The sequence below is a fragment of the Amblyraja radiata genome, chromosome 21, assembly GCF_010909765.2.
Source record: "Amblyraja radiata isolate CabotCenter1 chromosome 21, sAmbRad1.1.pri, whole genome shotgun sequence".
In the NCBI taxonomy this organism is placed as follows: domain Eukaryota; kingdom Metazoa; phylum Chordata; class Chondrichthyes; order Rajiformes; family Rajidae; genus Amblyraja; species Amblyraja radiata.
Genome location: NC_045976.1, coordinates 35,412,093 through 35,433,741, shown reverse-complemented (window position 1 = coordinate 35,433,741; position 21,649 = coordinate 35,412,093). Strand labels below are relative to the sequence as shown.

The window sequence follows — 21,649 nt, the reverse complement described above, 5'->3', positions numbered from 1 at the left end:
CTGAGGATGTAGAGGCATTGGTTCTTGTCTGTGGCTCCAATGTGTTTTGGTCCATGACGGATCATTGGTAATATTTACGCCAAGGAACTTGAAGCTCTCAACCATTTCTACTTCCGCACCATTGGTGCTGATTGGGGCATGGGCAACATACTCCACTAGGCTTTCAGAAGTCAATAATTCATTTGTTTGGCTTTCTGATATTGAGGGAGAGGTTGTTATCCTGACACCGTGTTACTAAGTTCTCCATCCCCATCCTGTTGTGGCATGGACAAAGAATAGGAATTTAATTTAAAAAAATACACAGTTATATTGTAATTGTAATAAAACCCCTTGAATGTTTCTTTGATTTTGTTTGGTTTTAAAAAATGGTCTTAATGAAGACTTAAGGAATATGTGGAAACTACTTGTTAAATTCTGGATCTTTGTCCTTGTTTCTTGTAAGGTTGCAATGAGGCACCCATCTGCCGTGACTGCCTGTAATCTGGACCTTGAGAGCATGATCACGGACTCAAACCGCAGCATTGCCACACTAGCCATCACTACGCTATTGAAAACTGGCAGTGAGAGTAGCGTGGATCGACACATGAAACAAATCTCCACCTTTGTGTCTGAAATATCAGATGAATTTAAGGTAAAACCTAATCCTGCAGTGGAACTTCAGAACATATCCAAATAAGGGAATAAAACTTTCACCCTCAGTTTTAATTTTAAAGCAGATTACAGACCACCCTTGACTTACGTAAGGGTTACTTTCCGCAGAATCACACATAAGTCAAATGTTCTGTAAGTCATAAATGTAAGTGCTACTGCGCATGCATAAATTTACTATTCAACGCGGAGACCGCGTGGGAGCTCCGACGTGGAGACTACGTGGGAGCTCTGATGTGGAGACTGCGTGGGAGCTCCGACGTGGAGACTACGTGTGGGCATCCAGGAGAACAGCTGACAGGCTTGCAGAAACAGCCGCATGTGCAGTAGCATACTGCTACCAAGCCAACCTAGAAGTACAACTCGGAAATAAAGCATTGGGCTTAAAGAATTGCTTGCGTAAGTGTGAGTTTACGTAAGTTGCCTATTACGTAAATCAGGGAATGTCTGTATATTTTCTATGAACATTTTGAAGAAAGTATGTGTAGGTATGTTACAAAACTTACCTTCAGCTGCGCTGCAGTTCTGTCGCTGCCCGTGTGCACGACTTTGGCACCTTTGAGAGGGGGGCGGGTTTAAAATGCTATTTTTCTGCAGCCTATTCAAATCGATCTCTGTCAAGCTGTTTAGTTGCTAAAGAAAAATCGCTTCGATTGCCGTTTTATTAATTTTATTAATATTAGCGCTGGATAATTTAATTGTTGGAGTAAAATTAAAATCATCTTCAAATGCCGTCAACGCCGACAACAGGATGGATCTCACGTAGGGGACAAGGCAAGGTATGCCGTTTATTTTTTCATCTAAACTTGCTTCTTAGGATGCCTTTAATCAAAATTTCAAGTTGCAAAAATGTCATTATGTAAATATACGAACCGGCAGTATTTTTCCTGCCGATATGGGGTTTAAATTCACTACAACCGCAGCGTTCCAAACCAGCGCGTTCCACAAAATCCCACTTGCAAGATGATTTAAATGCCCATGACAATGAGATTTAAAAATCATGTTATATTGTGAATTCTTGTGTGAATGTTATTTGGACACTTAGGCTTTTTAAAAATGTTAACCTTTTCTGAAGAATGGATAGATGTTTAGATCTAGTAATTGAATTGTGTAATTAGCTACAATTGGGTGGGTAACTAATTATATGCTTTAATTTCAGGTCATCCAAGTAAGATTGTTTCATATTTGTTTCAGAATGCTTCAATCTATAATAACTGAACATTTCATTCAGTTCTCTTAATTTTTAAGAAAGTTATGGGGTTTTGACTCCTTGATCACAGCTTTTGTGTTAAGTCAATGGAAAAGCAATAGGGAACAAGATGCTAATTCCCGAGTATCAAAATGGCCATAACTTTTTTTAATACTGAAGATATGAAAGTGAATTAGGTGTCAAATTAAACTTATTTTTATGCTTTATCTGATGGGATAAATTGCAGACTTGAATTTTAAAATCTCAAAATTTTGTAACATTGCTAGTACAGGTATTTGTAAATCATGGGATACTGTTAGAGAATGTTATTCTCGGCAGAGGTGCTCATTAACATCTTGGCTAAAATAGAGCAACAACTTTAGTTGAAGAAATTGAAGGGCTAGTATTAGTTCAGGAATAAATTTGGTACTGTAGCAATCAATCTGTAATTCATTTGTAATTGGCATATTCAAAATATAAATGCTTTGTTAGTCTCAAGCCAATTAGAAAGAAAATGTCTATTTAGAGCATTGATCCTGTCATGTTCTTCATTTGACATTGATTTGTCAGGAATCTATATTGGAAAAATGTAAAGAAATGGGTAATAAATAGTTAAATGCTTAAAATGGAGAGAATAATCACAACATTACTCACAATTGTGTATGCAATTACTATTTAGGTGGTTGTGGTGGAGGCGATCAGCGTACTTTGCCAGAAATATCCTCGCAAACACAGTGTTATGATGAATTTCCTATCCAACATGCTGAGGGAAGAGGTGAGTGTAGATTGGTTACGTTACTTACTAACCAATGTAGTGCTTTATTAATATAAGTTCCACCTACTACTACGCCATTCATGTTATCGCAACCCGACATGTGCTGTTAGTTGGTGATGCAGCACGGTAGAATTGATACGCTGCTGAGTGTTGTATATGTTACTCAATAATTACTGTTGTACCAGATCCGTGAGTATGTGTGACTTACTCAACAGTGAGTTGTAATCTTGACATTATACATTATGTATATGCACAATTTATTGTTACCTACATTTTCAAAGTTTCAAGGTTAGTTTATTGTCACATGTACCAGTTAAGGTACAGTGAAATTTGAGCCATACTAAGTGAAATGCAACAAGCCACACAACCACATAAAAGGCAATAAAGTTCAAACTTCGTCCTCTTTTTGCATTGCAATGAAGCTGAGAATAACGGAGAATAATTGAATGTTGAAAGTTGCGATATACTGTATTCATAAGTACACAGATGTTTTTGTTTCTCTTTTGTGTTAATTGTATAAAATGATGTTTTGTATATATGTTATTTGTTTGCCTAGGGTGGGTTTGAGTACAAGCGCGCAATTGTTGATTGCATAATTAATGTAATCGAAGAGAATCCACAGAGTAAAGAAACCGGCCTAGCCCATTTGTGTGAGTTTATCGAGGACTGTGAGCACACAGTGCTTGCCACTCGTATACTTCACCTGTTAGGCAGTGAAGCACATAGGACTTCTGTTCCTTCCAAGTACATTCGCTTTATATTCAACAGAATAGTGTTGGAGAATGAAGCAGTGAGAGCCGGTAAGTGTGCTGCTTGTTTAGCTTTCTTTAGTTAGTGTTTATAAAGCCTGAAGTTGACCCGAAACGTCATCTATCCATGTTCTCCAGTGATGCTGCCTGACCCGCTGAGTTACTCCAGCATTTTATGTCCTTTTATTAAACCAGAGATGGGAACATTGTCATTGAGTCAGACAGTGTGGAAACAAGCCCTTTGGCCCACCAAGCCCACATTAAACAACAAGCTGCACAATCCTGCACAAATCCAATTTATTCTCCCTACATTCCATCGACTTACCCAAGAATAAGTCCAACTGCTAGACATAAAATCCAAAAGAACTGAGGGCTGAATCAATGCTGATTTAAAAAAATATATATCTTCTTCCATTTCCCACTTTGGCATTTTGACAGATAGTGTCCTATACTTTTGATTTGTAGTGCAGGTCGTTATTTGGCAGAAAAGCCTTCCAATATCTGGTTCCCAAAATGCATCCAGGTTTAGTGCAAATTCAAACGCTTCTCTAGATCCTCCTTCTCCTTTGACCCCATCTCTCCTTCAGATGCAAGCTCCTGTTAAGCAAGGGATAATCAGATAATCATGCTCTCTAACCACAGAAAGGTAGCAGCCTTTTGGCTCATTGAGTCCATCTAGTCCTCTAGGCAAACACAATGCAGTTAGACACACTTTATCTTATTTTCAGTGACTTTTCTGATTTTCTTCACTGACTCCACTATCAGACACCAGCTGAGGCCTCCACAGTCCTTCTAAATGCTTATCTCATTGAATTCCAGAGCAAATTCCAAAGCTCTTTTTCTACTGTCTTTGCCTTTATACTTATTTCTTTGTCGGGGATTTTTTACCCCTGATAATAAAACCTTTTAATTAAATTCAGAATTCCCATTCCACCTGGACCCCTCTCCATCTATATGTTGCAAGATGTTGCTGTTGTATTAGTTGTCTAAATTGTTCCACTCCATTCACTCGTCTCTGAACTTGCAGCTCTGTACTCACTGAGGATCAATATTGTCGCCAAACCTGCAGATAAAAGCAGAGTTTTATTTTGAAAAACGGACCTCTTCCTTGCAAAGACTAAGTGCCATGTTTTGAACATCACATCACCTCACGACCAAGACACCATCACCACATTAAGCCAATGATTCCCAGATTTCCTCTGGAGATCCTTCCTCCCCCAACTTCAAAGCCAACAACTAAGTACTGCCCAGTTATTCCTTCCCTCTAAGATCCACAAGCAATCACTGATGGACCCGAGGAACAGGCGGAGAAGGGGAACCTTAGTAGGACTGAAGTAAGGAATATTGTACATACCCCTTAAAGAGTTTCTTGCAGCTATTTCCCTGATTTACAGGCATTGAGTTATACTAAAAGAAAAATAATTTTAGTCAGGCAAAAATAGGGTGGTAGTGGTGGTTGATCTATTGTTTCTGAATGTTCTTGAGCCACAAGACTCGTTTTTAAAATTCTATTCTCTTATCCAATCTTTCCCTGTCTACATTCATGACATTCCAGCAGTAAGTTTGGTGCTTTAAACAGTTCATTTTCATGTTTGTCAATACCTTTGTCCCACACCAAGATTTCTTGAGACCATTAAAAAAAGGTCTGACCAATTCTCCTCCACCACCAAAGCAAACAATTTGAATTTACAGCACCATTTGGTTTTCATAATACTTATCATTTTAAATCATAGCTCAGTTGATCAGAGCACTGAAGATAGTACTTAGATTACACTTGACATTGTTAAATCGACATAAGTGTAGTTCAATATGATATGTAATGCTGTTTACTGTTACGTGATCTTTTAATCAGTTTGTTATCACATTTATATCTACAGCTGCAGTCACGGCATTAGCAAAACTTGGAGCCCAAAATGAGGAGCTGTTTCCAAGCGTTCTAGTTCTTTTACAAAGGTGAGAAGTACAGTCAGGGTTTTCCTTGGTTTTCTACAAAAACTGTAGAGTTTAGATGTAGTGTTCAAAAGGGAACTGCAGATGCTGGAATATCGAAGGTACACAAAATTGCTGGGGAAACTCAGCGGGTGCAGCAGCATCTATGGAGCGAAGGAAATAGGCGACGTTTCGGGCCGAAACCCTTCTTCAGACTGATGGGGGGTGGGAGAAAGAAGGAAAAGGGGAGGAGGGGGAGGAGCCCGAGGGCGGGCGGATGGGAGGGTGGGAGGAGACAGCTAGAGGGTTAAGGAAGGGGAGGAGACAGCAAGGGCTAGCAAAATTGGGAGAATTCAATGTTAATGCCATACGGACGCAAGGTCCCCAGACGGAATATGAGGTGCTGTTCCTCCAGTTTAGATGTAGTTAATTTTGCCCTTGAATAGCTTCCAAGCATGTCAATGCTTAGCTATTAAAAATTCAGTGAATTATGATTTAAGAGTGAAGCTTTTATTTGTTACTTTCCCACAAAATCTGTTATACCGAACAGAGAAAAATGTAATATTGCAATGGAAGTGATTGTGGAGTAGGACTGGAGCGGTTGTTCTGTGTCCTAAATGATCTCCTCCTATTTTTATGCTTATTACTCTACCATGCTGGAGAAATAAGGAAAATACTTGTTCTAGTCTCATACTGTCTCATTGAGCACTGAATGACAATTGAATCAAGGAAATAATAGAAAATAAATCCTCATTTTTGTTTTGTAAAAACATTGGGAAAGAATTAACATGGCAGATGTTATGAAACATTGTCTTTTTGTAATATTTCCATTAAAAAAATAGAAAAAGTAGGTTGAAGGCTGTTATTATATAAACCTACCCTTCTGTAATTCCTGACATTTTAACGATATTGCATATTACAGTGGGTCCAAATAATATTCTAAATCAGCAATGCTAAAATGTTCAACCATGTTATTGTTAAACTGTAATTTGTTAAGTATTTTACCAAATGTAACTGAACGATGTAGCTGGTTCATTCTTTTCCAGAAGCTTGGTTTGGATCATTGAACTGTTTGTTAAGTCTCCCATTGTTTTAGCCATTGATTGACAAAATATAATCTGGATCTCGCACTTCCCACCTCATAGGTGCATGATAGACTGTGATGATGAAGTTCGTGATCGTGCAACATTCTATGTGAATGTATTACAACAACGGCAGAAAATTCTCAACGCAAACTATATTTCTGGCGGTTAGTAAACTTATTGAAAAAATATGTATACCACCTTAACTCTACGTGCTTGGTGAATGTAATAGATTTTCCTCTCCCTTTTTAACATCAGTTAACTTCTGACCATTGAATTAAGTATTATAGCGCTTGATAAATATAGCATTAGGGTCATTGTGGTGTTCGATTCCAGAAAACCAAAGCTGCCTCCTGCTGTGTTGCTGAAAGGGATCTTCAGTAATACAGGACTTCTCACGTCGACGGGTGAGATGATTTAATTAATGGAATGGTTTTACGCATAGTTTTTGTTGTAAATCTAAAAAAAAGAGTAGAAAATACTCTTCTGAAGGGTCTTGACCCGAAATGTCACCTATTCCTTGGCTCCATAGATGCTGCCTCTCCCGCTGAGTTTCTCCAGCATTTTTGTCTACCTTCGATTTTTCCAGCATCTGCAGTTCTTTCTTAAACAGAAAATATAGAATGTATTCATGTAAACTAAATATGCCAACACTCCAAAAGCAACCGGCGAAGTTGAAAAGCAAAATTTGCAAAAATGAATAGAATCTTCAAAAACGTAAATGCATTCACTTGCTATAAAAAATATTTGAGCTATAGAAAAATGATTAAGATAATACTTGATTAAACATCAAGATTTAAGCAAGAGTCTTGTTTGCTCTCTAATTGGAGTGAGAAGATGGTGAGATGTGAAATTGTTGTATGAGAACCTGGCACTGGGATAGTGGCAAGGAAGAAGGGCCATAATGAAACCTTCAGAGGAATGTCCAACCAGAGTTAGCTCACCACTTGGATGTTGTGCTTCAGTTCCCTCCAACGTCTGGCACTGTTTTACCTGACTGTCATGATCTTTCCTGGCATAGCTGGGAAAATGAAAGATTTTACTTTTGTGGGGAGTTAGCACAATGTTATCATCTATATATTTATTCTGTTTTTGATGCAGCCAGCTTTTCTTAGTTGAACACAAACTAAAATTAATGTGATATTTCAAAATATTTTATATCAGTCCAACATATTGACATTTAAATCCCAAAACTAAGTGTTTCGTTTTTGCTTATTTTCTGTAGGTTTGTCTGTCTCTATTCCTGGACTGGAACGAGCTTTGCATCACTATACCTTGGCACCTTCAGATAAACCATTCGACATGAAGTCTGTACCCCTAGCCAATGCTGTTTATGTTGAGCAGAAAACTGGTAGGAAGTTGCAGAGTGACCTGCAGTTTACTATTACTATTGTAGTACAAGTGTTGATGTAACTACAGGTAAATAGCAAGCCTTTTTATCATCTTCCATCCCATGTCATTCAGCTGTTCCATTGAAAATTGGATTCCCCTTGTAAAACAATTTTAAGCATAAAGCCCTTATCTTTTGAAATTTATAACTCTTCATTTGGCAGGATTTTCATTCTTAGCAGTTTTATTTCTGGTTTTGTAAATCCTCCAGAAGATTAATAGGTGTAACATTCAAAATCAGTTTGCATTAAGCTTTTCAGCCTTACTGATTGAAAAACGGCAGTTGTCTTTACTCACAGTACAATCCTGTACTTTGTTCCACTCAAAGGGCCAACACTCAATTGTGATCTGTGACTTCCAACAGGCTCATGTAACGTACTGCAATGATCACACCTGCTAGGCAACTTGTTGACAAATGAGAGAACTTGCAAGACACTAATAAGGGAAGCTGCGCTGAGTCTGGCAATAATACCTGTCATAGAGTGATATAGTGTGGAAACAGGCCCTTCGGCCCAACTCGCCCACACCAGCCAACAATGTCCCAGCAACACTAGTCCCACTTGCCTGCGCTTGGTCCATATCCATCCAAATCTGTCCTATCCATGTACCTGTCTATTTATTAAATGATGGGATAGTCCCAGCCTCAACTACCTCCTCTGGCAACTTGTTCCATACACCCACCACACTTTGTGTGAAAAAGTTACCCCTCAGATTCCTATTAAATCTATTCCCCTTCACCTTGGACGTATGTCCTCTGGTCCTCGATTCCCCTACTCTGGGCAAAAGACTCTGTGCATCTACCTGATCTATTCCTCTCTTGATTTTGTATACCTCTAGATATTCCCTCATCCACCTGCGCTCCATGGAGGAATAGAGACTCAGCCTACTCAACCTCTCCCTATAGCTCACACCCTCTAGTCCTGGCAACATCCTCGTAAATCTTTTCTGAACCCTTTCAAGCTTGACAATATCTTTCCTATAACATGGTGCCCAGAACTGAACACAATATTCTAAATGCGGTCTCACCAACGTCTTATGCAACATGACTTCCCAACTTCTATACTCAATACTCTGACTGATGAAGGCCAAAGTGCCAAAAGCCTTTTTGACCACCTTATCTACCTGTGACTCGACCTTCATGGAACCATGCACCTGTACTCCTAGATCCCTCTGCTCTACAGCACTACACAGAGGCCTACCATTTACTGTGTAGGTCCTGCCTTTGTTCGACGTCTCAAAATACAACACCTCACACGTCTCTGTAATAAATTCCATCAACTATTCCTCCGCCCACTTGGCCAAGTGTAGTAGCCTCCTTGCCTCAGCCTTCTCGCCGAAGACTCTCAAGCCAAAGACTCACACTTTACTCACCAAGGCAACTCACCTCAACAAGGTCCCTATGCTACAGCTGCATTTCTTTATCTGTTACCTAATCAACCACTTTAGGGCTAATTTGTAAATTACGCGAACCTGGGCCTTTGGCGTTCTTTTTAAATCTTCTTTCCCTCTGACTCACCTACTTCCAGCTAATACTCGCTCTGGCCGCTGTTTCTCTCCGACCTTCACGTTAAATACTTCAACAGGGCCTTTGCCGCTCTTTTAAAATCTTTTTCCCCTCTGATTCTCCTACTTCCAGCCAATACTCGCTCTCGCTGCTTCTGGCTGCTGCTTCTCTCTGACCTTCACGGTAGCACAGAGATATGCAGGGAATCAAGACAACATGTTCTCTGAAGTTTATAATTCAGATTCGGCGATCCAGAACAAGGGGCAGTTTACTACATTAATATGTCCTTTCATAACATTTGTGTAAATTAAAATTTTAGTGGTATGTCCCTCAGAATGATTTAGTGAGATAATAGGGAGCTTGATAATGCTTATAATATTACTTGCATTCTTAGTTTGCTGTTGAAAGTGGTGTCCAATAAACTGCCATTACTGTGTGTAATTTTGCAGAATTTGCCCTTTTTGCGAATAAACAGCTCGAGAAGATTATGCCATTGCATCAAGACATATTCCAAGGTATCAATAAACACTGACTAAAAATTGATTTTAATTTTGCTTTATTCTGTTCATTTTATAATGTGTTTGGTTGCAGGCCATTATTAAGGCATAAATCCATTCAGTAGATGTCTGGATGTCTGGTGTAATATATTCTTATCATAACTGTGTAGGATTCTGTGGTCATGAGCCCTATTTGTCTTTTTATTTTCATATTGAAAGGTTTTCTGACTTTGAAAATGGGCCTGTAGCCAGGAAAAGTGCATCAAAGCTACAGGGGCTCGATTACAAATGACCTAACTTACGAAAGTCTCCCAAACATTTTGAAAACACTGTTAAGACCGAAAAATAACAATAACAAAATGTTTCATGATATTCATTAATGACGGGATACAATATATCTAATAGTTTACTGAGTAGAGATTTTTCAATGGAATTAAAGATTTATAGCAAGTATGTGTAGAGCAATATGATAAGGGTAGCCACAGAAAACATACCCATTTCTAACTTACTTAGAAATGAGCTTGTAGACAATTCTTGGGAATGGAACCCCTATGTAAACTGAGTAGTTTCTATATTATCAGGATACGTAAAATACAAGTTGACTGCATCCTGTCTAATTGGCCCAAACTGGGAATAATACTACGAATAATTCTGAATTTTACATTATAAAAATACAATCACACTGGAGAATGGTATACTTTTATCTTCCATCTCAGTACACGTGACAATAATAAACATAACATAACTTCATAGCTAGAACCATAACTGAACAATTACTTTGGGGTTGTTTGCTAGAAGTCATCAAGATTATGAAAGTGATTGATAGATTATACACAGATCTGTTTCTACTTGTAGATGAGACCAGGCCTAGTTGCCAACAAATCCAATATCACACTCCGGGAGAAACTAATAGGTGATTAGAATGTGGAACTCACTGTTACATGAGTAAATGACAGAAAGCCACATGAAGGACGAGGCGTGGAAAACATGTGCATAGGTTTCAATAGTTGGAGGCTCTTCCAGATAATAAACAGTTTTAACAGCAAGACCTCTTCTGCCAAAAATGACATGAGAAGTTTTATAATTCTTTATAATTAGTTACAGACTTCATGTGACATATTTTGTTTATTTTCTAAATCGGCAATATTTGTACACAGAACAGCTTGCAGCTATTCCAGAATTCAAACATCTTGGCCCACTCTTCAAATCCTCACCACTCATACAGCTCACAGAACCGGAGACTGAATATGTGGTCCGTTGTATCAAGCACACATTCCAAAATCATATGGTTTTTCAGGTAATCAATGTCTTTGGCTTTTGAACCCTACGTTAAAACTTGAATTTAAGCCTCACAGTTCATGACTGATGGTATGGAACGATAATTTGTGAATCTGAAGTAAAAAGTGAAGTATTGAATCTTTGGAAACTTGTGACTCTGGGCTTATTTTGTGTTATTAAAGTAGTATGAAAGGTGACCCGATTGAAACATGCAAAAATTCTGAAGATCCTAACAGTGGACTTTTGATGTTCCTCTCAGCAGAGGTGTCAAGAGTCAATGTTCATAGATTTAAAATAAAAGGAGTTCCATTCACAACAGAGTTTCCTTGTCAGAAGGTAGAGGATTTTACAAATTCTCTACCAGAGAGGGCTCTTGCGGCTCAGTTGCTGAGTATAGTCAAGGAAGAGATTGACAGGAGAATGCAGATGCTAGAATCTGGAGCAAAAACCGAATTGCTGGAGGAACTCAGCAGATCGAGCAGCATCGATGGGGAGAAAATAATTATCAATATTTTGGGTCTAGACTTTGCTTTGCCTTCACAGGCACATTAATGCAACCAAACAATAAATAAATATATTATTCATCCAAAATCAAATAGGGACTCCAACAAGGGAGGGCAAGACACAACTAGTTTTGAAGGGAAAATGGACCAAACATAACGTGACATACATTATAGTAATTTCTTGGCCAAAATGTTAGGTTATCAGTGATGTGGTAGAAAGGAATCTTTAAAAGATATTTTATATATTTTTTTTTAATAATTTATAAAAATATTTAATTCTTATTTTAAAATTATAGTTAAAAATATATATTTTGTATAAAAAGGTAAAAGGGTCCTGATCTGAAAATTCACCCATTCATGTTCTCCAGTGATGCTGCCTGACTTGAGTTACTCCAGCATTTAGTATGAACAAGCATCTGCAGCTCCTTGCTACTAAATATCTTTAAAAGGTGGCCCTTCAATTATTTTATATTTAAATCTCTAATTCTTAAAATACATTCTCAAAATGGTTTCTTTTTGAATTATTTTTTCTCAAATTATTGTAAGTACAGCACATTTGATGGTGTTTTAGTATAACTTCCCTTAAAATGCAGTTGTCTTGATTTCAACCAGCCATAAATATGTCAGTCTTATAATACTTCAATGTTTACTAATTAATGTTCAATCAAATGTGGAGACAAAGGAGGCTTAATTATACAAGGAAACATTGAAAATATTTTATCTTTAGATTCTCAGTTTACCTAAATGTAAAGGAAAAGAAACCCAACAGCAAGCCCTTGTTTCCTCGTGCATCTGAGTCAATGTATAGACTTCTACTTAACAGCCTTAGGTTTTCACTGAAGAAGGGTTTTGGCCCGAAACGTTACCTATCTCCTTCGCTCCATAGATGCTGCTGCACCCGCTGAGTTTCTCCAGCATTTTTGTGTCCCTTAGGTTTTCACTACATTGATGTTACTGGTGTTCTAAATGTGGAGGTCTCTGTAGCCAGTAATGTAATGGCTTCTTGTTTCCACAGCCTATCACACACTGGCAGATAAACTTTGAGCAGAAAATAGATTTTTCATTTAAAGGATTAGTTCTTGGAACACATGCAAATAATGTCATTTTGCAAATAAATTTAAGCCCTGTGGCTTATCATCACTCTAATGTACTAACTACATTTAGAATGAGTTATATCAGCGAAGGGGCAGGCATCAATTGCCATTACTTGCAATGAACTCCATGAACCCTGTGTGATATTTTTTATTTAATATGCACAGGCCAACCAGCAACTCAGCTGAACTAATTCATTCTGTGTCCCATATTGCTTTCATTCAGTTTGACTGTACCAATACCCTGAATGACCAATTACTAGAGAAGGTCACCATAGAGGTGGAGCCTTCGGATGCATATGATGTGGGCTGTTTTGTCCCGGTGCCAACTCTTCGCTTTAACCAACCTGGCACCTGCTACACACTGGTGATGCTACCCGAGAATGATCCCACAGCAGGTAAATATTGTCTGGGAATATGATGGTATGTGGTTTGGGGACTCCGAAAATACTTGTGTACCTGCAGTTTGGTGGTGGTAGAGAGTGCTGGTGAAAAAAGTTATTTTTCATGATGGCACTCAATTAATGTACGGCATCTCAGGTTTACAAATACCGAATTGGTTAGATGTAGAGTTCCTACATTATGATGACAGTGGACGTGCACATTAACCACATGTGATTTTTTTCTATCACAAATCTCAAATTGTGGAGTACATAGGCAAATAAATAAATGATGGGTCTTTGTCCCAAACATTATGGAGGGCAGTGTAGTTGCAATCAATTTGGTTAAAAGTGCTTCAGATGTTTTTTTCTTGGAACTCTCAACAACCAGTATAGACTGGAAAAGACACAAAATGCTGGAGTAACTCAGCGGGTTAGACAGCATATCTGGAGAACATGGATAGGTGATGTTTTGGGTGGGGACCATGTTTCAATCTGTTTCTGAAAGTACTTTGACTGATTGTATCAGTCTGACGAAGTGTTCCAGCTCGAAATGTCATCTATCCATGTTCGCAGAGATGGCCACTGACCTGCTGAGTTACTCCAGCACTCTGCATCTTATTTTGGTAAACCAGCATCTGCAGTTCCTTGTGTCGACAGTATAGACTGGAGATTTTATCAGTCTCCTCAGTTGGATTCAAAGTGAGTGTCTCGGTGATTGAAAGCAAACTCAGTTAACTACTGCTATTTTAAAATTTTCAACATCCGCCCTCTTCTGAAATTTTGTTTTTGGCTATTCCTTAGTCTCCTGTACATTCAGTTGTACAATGAAATTTGTCATGAAGGATTATGGCCCCAGTACAGGACTGCCAGAAGCTGAAGGTTATGATGATGAGTATGTGGTAAGTAGATGTGCTACAAGGTTATCAATCTTGTTTTGGGACTGGAAGTGTTTCATTACAAAAACATAATTGCAAACTACAAGAAGGAAGGAATAGCCAGGTTGGATATAAAACAGGAACTTTAATGCATAGAATCACAAAGAAGAGTATACAAATTTAAATGCTTTTAATTGAGCAAAAACATTATTGATTTAATTCATTTTTGATATCTAGGCATCACTAACATTTCTCACCCCAAATGTCCTTGAGAAGGTAGTGGTAAGCTGCCTTTTTGAACCACTGCAGTCCTTCTGAAATTATTCCCAGTCCTGTTGAATAGTGAGGTCTAGGATTTAGACCTAGCTGTGATGATGGTTGATAAATTCCCAAGTTGTGCAACTTGGAGACGAACCTGTAGATGGTGGTGTTCCCATGCACCGATCGTTCTTGTCCTTCTTGTGGGTAGAGGTAGCAGGCTGTCAGATTAGCCTAGATGTGTATCTGGGGTATATTTTATAGTGAGTGCACACTACAGTCACTAACCACTGGAGGTGCACAGAACAGAAGTTTGAGATGGTTGAAGAGATGCCAATAAAGGGGGCTGCTATGTCCTGGATGGAGTCAAGCTTCTAACAGTTATTGGTGCTAAACTAATCCAGGCAAGTGGAGAGTATCTCATTGTGCTCCTCACTTGTGCCTTATCAATAGTGGAAAGGCCTTGTTGTCGGGGGCGTGTCACTTATGTACCTAGTCTCTGAGCTGTTATTGTAGTCATAATATTTGTGTAATTATTTGAGTTGAATTTTTGCTAGGATATTAATGATGGGGATGCAGTGAGGAGATTGTCAGGAGTAAATAGTTCAACTCCCTCATGTTGGAGATGGCTATTGCCTGGCACTTTTATACTGCAAATTCATTTATTAACCACTTAGAATGTTGTCTAGATCATGCACCATGCAGGTCTGGGTTACATAATTTGTGGAGGAGTTGCAAATGGAATTGAATCATCGTGCAATCACCAGCAAACACGCACATTTCTACATTATTTTGGAAGGAAGGTCAATGATTAAACAGCCAAAGATAACCAAACTCAGGGCACTGCCCTGATTAACTGCAGTGATGTCCTGGGGCTAGGATCATTGGTGGCTGACGGACACAACCAAGTTTCTCCTAGTGAAAGATGGTGTTCATTTTGTCTCGAGATAAAGATAGACAAAATGCTAGAATAACTCAGCAGTTCAGTCAGTCTGTGGAATTCTCTGCCACAGAAGGTAGTTGTGGCCAGTTCACTGGCTATATTTAAGAGGGAGTTAGATGTGGCTCTTGTGGCTAAAGGGATCAGGGGGTATGGAGAGAAGGCAGGTACAGGATACTGAGTTGGATGATCAGCCATGATCATATTGAATGGCGGTGCAGGCTCGAAGAGCCAAATGGCCAACTCCTGCACCTATTTTCTATGTTTCTATGTCAGCATATCTGGAGAAAATGGATGTGATGTTTTGGGTCAGAACCCTTCTTCAGACTGATTGTAGGGAGGAGCAGGAAAGAAAACTGGGAAAGAAAAGGTGGATGGACAAATCACAAATGACCTCAGACGAGGGGAATCCCTGATAGACAGATAGATGGTTGGATTGAAACACGTGTGAGTCCAAAAGAAATACGTAGTTGTGAATTGTAAAGCTTGTTGAAGGATTTTTCGTGGTGGGAATGTAGGAAGTTAATGCAAGGTCAGCCAGGGTTCAGGGGAAGGGAGTGTGTGTGTGGGGCGGGGGGTGGGGGGGATAAGGAGGGGAGGTTGGTGTTACAGGAGAGAAAGATTGGAATGGGAGCAAGAAGCCACGAGGCACCTTCAAGTTTTACCAGGATTCTTTTTCCAAAAATAAACTTCATTCAAAATAAAAATATACACAAAACAAAAACTGCGCAAAAACTCTTTATACATTCTCAATGTCTATGCATTCAATAGTGTCATCCTCAGTAGTGTTTTCCTCTCCATCTTTCAACATTCTCATCTGTCTCATTACTGCTTTTAGTCCCATCATTCTGTCAAACTCGTGTACGTGCTCCCAGAAGGGATACATTTTAGTATATTGGCTAAAATACTGAAAAGAAGAATCCTAATTATTTGGCGTCTCATTCGTGCATTTAATAGAAGTAATAAATTGACAGTGGAATCCATTAGTGAGATCTGTTCAGTGGCTCATTTGTATAAACAAGATTGAATCTAGCTTACTACATTTCTTTTGCTGTTTAGTTAGAAGACTTGGAAGTGACTGTTTCTGATCACATACTGAAGGTCTTGAAGCCCAATTTTACAATTGCTTGGGACAAAGTAGATGAGTTTCAGAAAGAAGAAACATTTGCACTGTCTTCTGTGAAGACGTTGGATGGTAAGTGAGCAAGTTGGAAGTTGATCCTTTATTGCAGCCTAGTACTTTATTCCCACTTATCTTTTGATTTGTTCCCCCAATAATAATTGTATTCCAATGTCATGTTTATGTGAACCTAGACGATACATTTTGCAGTTATCTGACTGGTCACTTTGTATATGGGAAGGATTTCTCCCTGATTTATCTTTTTCCCTATGTTTGTCCAAACTTGCATGTTAATATTGAGAAAATTATTTGCCACTCTAGATAAGAGTAGTTTAGACTGAGATTTAAACCTAGTAATGTCCTACAAAGATAGTGTAATATAACAATGAGCCAATTAAATGGGAGAAAGTGTCTATCATTCTGTCTAATAGAATGAACTTGTCTGTGCAGCAATCAAATAACCAGTTCTAAATGTAAAACATTTGTGGAAATTGGACTGGTTTCAAATTTGGGGCTCATTTAATGTATAGGAACTTCAAAAAAGGAACTTACTGTTTTTGAAATATTAAAATAGACATTGTGGTTGAGAAGGCAAACAAGTAAAATCATGTGGATATTATTATAGCATATGTGCAGAATTTATGCATGTGTGCCATGAGAAAGAAATTGTGGGCAGCATGGTGGCGCAGCGGTAGAGTTGCTGCCTTACAGCGTTTGCAGCGCTAGAAACCCACACGCTCTCCCCGTGACCGCGTGGGTTTTCTCCAAAATCTTCGGTTTTCTCCCACACTCCAGAGACGTATAGGTTTGTAGGTTAATTGGCTTGGGTTTGTATACTTGGTCCCTAATATGTGTAGGCTTGTGTTAATGTGTGGGGATCACTGGTCGGTGCAGACTCGGTGGGCCAAAGGTGTATCCGCGCTGTATCTCTAAACTAACCCAAACAGCAGCATTTGTGGATAATTATCAATCTGTCAAAATTATAGCAAAATTCTTCCCCAGAATATCCATGGAGCACAAGGAGCCAGGCTTACAAGGACCAACCCATTGCATGAATGGTCCAAAAAAGTGGTGCTAGTAAGGTGGGGGACAATAATTCACATCAGTAAAGTCCTCTTAACAGAAAGTTTAAAACCACTCAGGAAACATTTTTAAATCCTGGGATAAAACTAGTGGTGTTCACATGCCACCTTGTCATTTTAACTTCAGGGATGGAATGAATAAAAAATATGCATGGTAAATATTATTAAGCCATTTCCAAGTTCAAAGTATAAATGCCAACATACGAATAAGGAATAAGGGAGCATTCGTATAGCCCTGGGTTTGATTTCATTTTTGTCCAGTGATTCAGCAAAGAATATTGCTGATAAATAACCATGTATCAGAAGAAGGGTCACAACCTGAAACATTGCCTATCCATGTTCTCCACAGATGCTGCCTGACCCACTGAGTTACCCCAGCATTTTTTGTAAACCAGCATCTGCTGTTCCTCATGTCTGCAATAATTATTAACCTACTTGTTTCTTTCTTTAAGAGGCTGTGAATAATATAATTCGTATCCTCGGTATGCAGCCATGTGAAAGATCAGATAAGGTACTGCCAAATAAAAACACCCACACTCTCTACCTGGCAGGTATGTTTCTTCTATAACTCCAGGGAACTCTTCTTATACATAATATTGTAAACAAAGGATGAGAGCTTAACTTTTCAAATGCATTTTACTTGTATTCTTAATGTCTAAGCTAAAAGCAAAAGTGCATTCCAGTTGTAAACTATATTCATTTGGCTAATAATTTAAAGACTATTTGGCCTTTTAATCTAACACATATAAAAAAGACACTTTACAGAAGTAATCAGTTAGCAATGAAAATCAAGGCAGAGAAGCTGATTATGAAGTCGATAGAAAGGTTGGTTGAAGATATGAGAAATGCCTTGAGTATGAAGTGAGTATAATTGGAGAGGTTTATGGTGGAAATTGCAGAAATTGGATCCGACAGCAAAGGAGAGCTAGGAATGTGGAATGAAGGAAGAGACCAGAGTTGGAAAATGCATAATCCTCAGAGATTTGTGCAACAGAAAGAACTTGCATCGAATTGGATTGGATTAAGTACATGAAAGAAGTTAAAAGGAATAATGATGGTTTAAACTTGAAGTGTTGGGAAAGCATGAAACGGGGAGAATAGGTGTTGGGTGAGGAATTTTAAGATGAGAGGATACTCATTTGAGCATTGGATAGAGGTGAACTTGCAGTCTGGAGAAATGCTATGAAAAGTATCAGAATCATCGAATACTGATGATAGAAGCATACTTAATGTGTTTGGCAATTACTGGAGTGAAGCTGAATATGGATGGAATTACTAAAATTTAAACATCAAATTAGCATTCCTTCATTCCTCCTACAAGATGTGAAAAAATCATAAGTGTGGCCTGCTCAATGTCCCAGCCTAATTTGTTTGAATTTAAAAGTCTAGAGTGGTGTAATGATTAAATAGAAGTTGCAATTTCCCCTTGATCCATGGACTGTACAATGCAAAGAACATTTTCCTAAAACATTATCCACATTCCAATTCCTAGCGTTTTGTCTTTTAATACCAATTTTAACTTCCATAAAATAATTATCCCAAACTCTTAGGTTAATGTTACTTTTTGTCTTCAAGCTTGTACATTACTTTTTTGCCATGCAACCAAGATCAAGATTTGAAAACTAAATTATTTCTATTAGCCAATTCTCTTTCATCATGACAGATCAAGGAGTCTATTTCTTCATTCCACACACGTGGAAGCCAAATTTCCTACCTAATTTCCATCAATGGAGAAATGACATCACCATTAGCATTCTGTAGGAAATAATCCACTGTCTGGCCTACTTTTTTTTAATGTATGTATGTGAAACACAGATTAATTGTCACAAAATAATCGGTTTAAACATTTATGTGTGGGAGTAGAAATGAATTGTTTTTTTGTCTATAACATCATTCTTGTTTCCTTCTAATAATACTGGAATTGGTTAGATCATGAGCATGTACCCTTTGATTCTATTATTTTGGAAACCAAATTTAAATAATATATTTATGCCCATCTAATTGCAGGTGTTTTCAGAGGTGGTTATGATGTCCTTGTACGTGCCAGATTAGTAGTGGCAGAAGGAGTAACAATGCAAGTGACTGTCCGAAGTGAAATAGAGATGGCTGTGGATGTTATTCTGAATTCTGTTGGTTAAGTTCACACTGGTTTAATCCATTTCAGTTTATCCCATTAGGAAATGTTGTATATTTTACTTACTGGAGACTAAATTAAAGTGAATTAAACATAATGTTTAATGTTAAAACTGGGATTTTGGGAGAGAATTTTCAGTTTGCACCAAGTTAAATACTGTCATGCAGCATTGTTGGAGCCCAGTCAATACCAAGATTCAAATGGGTGAACTACCCATGAACAGCAATGTTGCTGAAATTTTATTTTTGGGCTGTTTTGGTTTTTGCATGTGATTTGTGTCACGTTTTTAACGTCTGGAGATCCTAGAGCCAAATGTACCATGATCTTCCCTTAAGAATTATTTTTTTTTTAAATCAGTTCCATATTTGTTGCAATAAAGGCAAGGGAAAATCCAAAAAGTACATTTTTTGATGTCTGAATTACAATCAGCAAGGTGTTGCTTTACATACAGAGTATGACTGAATATTCCTTCAATCTATGATATTTGCAAATGTTTACAGTGTGTCAAATGTTAAGGAATTAAAAACTATCCAATTAGTTTAAAGAATAAATGTGAACATTTACAGAAAGATTTGATCTGTTTATTTTTATTGTGTACAAAAGTTGTACATTCGGTTTCATTATAATTTAAATTAAATATAGTAAACCTCCAATAATCCACTAAACAGCAATAAAATTGGTTCATTTTCCAGCTCTCCAGGTGCTGATTCCTGTGTTCCCTTTTCACACCCTGGTTCCATTTAAACTCACTGTGGCCATTGTTCTCAATAGTCCAGCACCGAAGTCACAAACATGCTGGATTACTGGAGTTTACTGTATTGATGGATACCATTGTTCATAGAAACATAGAAAATAGATGCAGGAGGAGGCCATTCGGCCCTTCGAGCCAGCACCGCCATTCATCGTGATCATGGCTGATCATCCCCTATCAATAACCCGTGCCTGCCTTCTCCCCATTCAATTTTGGCTATCCTTGAAATAAGTTGTTCATCTAAATAACGTAATACAAAGTTTTGTATTGAAAAAATGTTATGTACACTACATCCCTTTGATAAATGGAAAGTGAATTTTCACTGTTGTACAATACCATGTTGACTGAGTAAACAGACCATCAATAAGCAAAATCTAAACCATCCTGCCACATGTCAAAGATCTTCAAAAAACAGAAATGAGCAGATGGATGCTTTATTTGCCTTACTTTAACCTCTACAAAGGGCAAAGATCTCACACAAAATTAACAAGAGTGAGGGAGGTATGAAGTTTCAGTTTACAATTACTGGGAGTTTGAGTGAGCAGGTAAAATTGGGGAAGTATTTCGAAGTAACATGGATTTACATAATTATGATCAATGAAATGCTCCTCTCAAAATACTGTGAAAAATAGTTAAGAACCCCAAGGAGCTGTGGCATTAAATTCTGCTTTTCTATCCTGTGTATCTTCTAAGTGATCAAGTAACACATCTGGTTAATCTTAAGTAGAAACATAAAGGAGAGTTTGTTTGACTTTTAAAAGATAGGATCCCTCCTCGAATATTAACCTTAAAGCATATCGAAATATTGACCTTGCTTTCCAGAACAGAGGCTGACTAAGCAGTGTAACATTTTGAAAATGTATGTCAGCTCGAGTTTTGATACCTGATGTGCAGTTATGGAGTTAATAAGCAGGAAAACATGTGTACCAAAGAAAGAGTTTAAACTCGGTTAAAATCCAGAATGGACTTGTTTTTTATATACATGGAGAAAACAACCATTATAACCTAGGCCTATCCATTTTACTGCTCCACTACAAAATATCCTCAAGATTTGCCGACTTTGAAGTTTTCTTCTCTCTGGAGAAAGTTCTACGAGACTCTCTCTCACTGTTCTCCCTTTGTGGTTCCCCTCACCCAGACTCATTACCTCAGCCACATATCTTTCTTCACCACTTGTCTGCACCACTATTTTGTGCCTCGTGGCTTCCAGCTCCATTTATAGGCCTCCCAGTTTGGCGCAATCAGGATTTCAGGTACTTACACTCAATCCACCGCTTCTCGCACCGGTTCTTCCTCTGTGTCTTGCTTTTTACACTCTCTGCCATGTGCTGGCACCAGCAGGCCCCTGCTTCGTCTCTCCCACAGCTCTGGGCCTCGTCACCCAGACCTGCAATGGGCCTAAACATCACTTTATCCTCTCCTGAATCTACACATTCAACAAGCACTTCCTTGCTTACTTGATCTCCACCAAG

General features: G+C 38.3%; 1 protein-coding gene across 1 annotated transcript in view; it reads left to right on the top strand.

Moving 5' to 3' along the window:
• Nucleotides 1-19,995, top strand: part of copg2 (COPI coat complex subunit gamma 2) — a 38,724-nt gene extending 18,729 nt beyond the window's left edge. Inside the window, exons 12-24 of the mRNA XM_033040082.1 lie at nucleotides 443-631; nucleotides 2,517-2,612; nucleotides 3,169-3,412; nucleotides 5,239-5,314; nucleotides 6,436-6,539; nucleotides 7,598-7,723; nucleotides 9,715-9,780; nucleotides 10,920-11,059; nucleotides 12,861-13,032; nucleotides 13,819-13,916; nucleotides 16,150-16,285; nucleotides 17,745-17,843; nucleotides 19,300-19,995. Coding sequence (XP_032895973.1) covers nucleotides 443-631; nucleotides 2,517-2,612; nucleotides 3,169-3,412; nucleotides 5,239-5,314; nucleotides 6,436-6,539; nucleotides 7,598-7,723; nucleotides 9,715-9,780; nucleotides 10,920-11,059; nucleotides 12,861-13,032; nucleotides 13,819-13,916; nucleotides 16,150-16,285; nucleotides 17,745-17,843; nucleotides 19,300-19,430 — 1,677 coding nt within the window. The 3' untranslated portion in view covers nucleotides 19,431-19,995. The remainder of the gene's footprint in view (nucleotides 1-442; nucleotides 632-2,516; nucleotides 2,613-3,168; nucleotides 3,413-5,238; nucleotides 5,315-6,435; nucleotides 6,540-7,597; nucleotides 7,724-9,714; nucleotides 9,781-10,919; nucleotides 11,060-12,860; nucleotides 13,033-13,818; nucleotides 13,917-16,149; nucleotides 16,286-17,744; nucleotides 17,844-19,299) is intronic.
• Nucleotides 19,996-21,649: the final 1,654 nt, after the last annotated feature.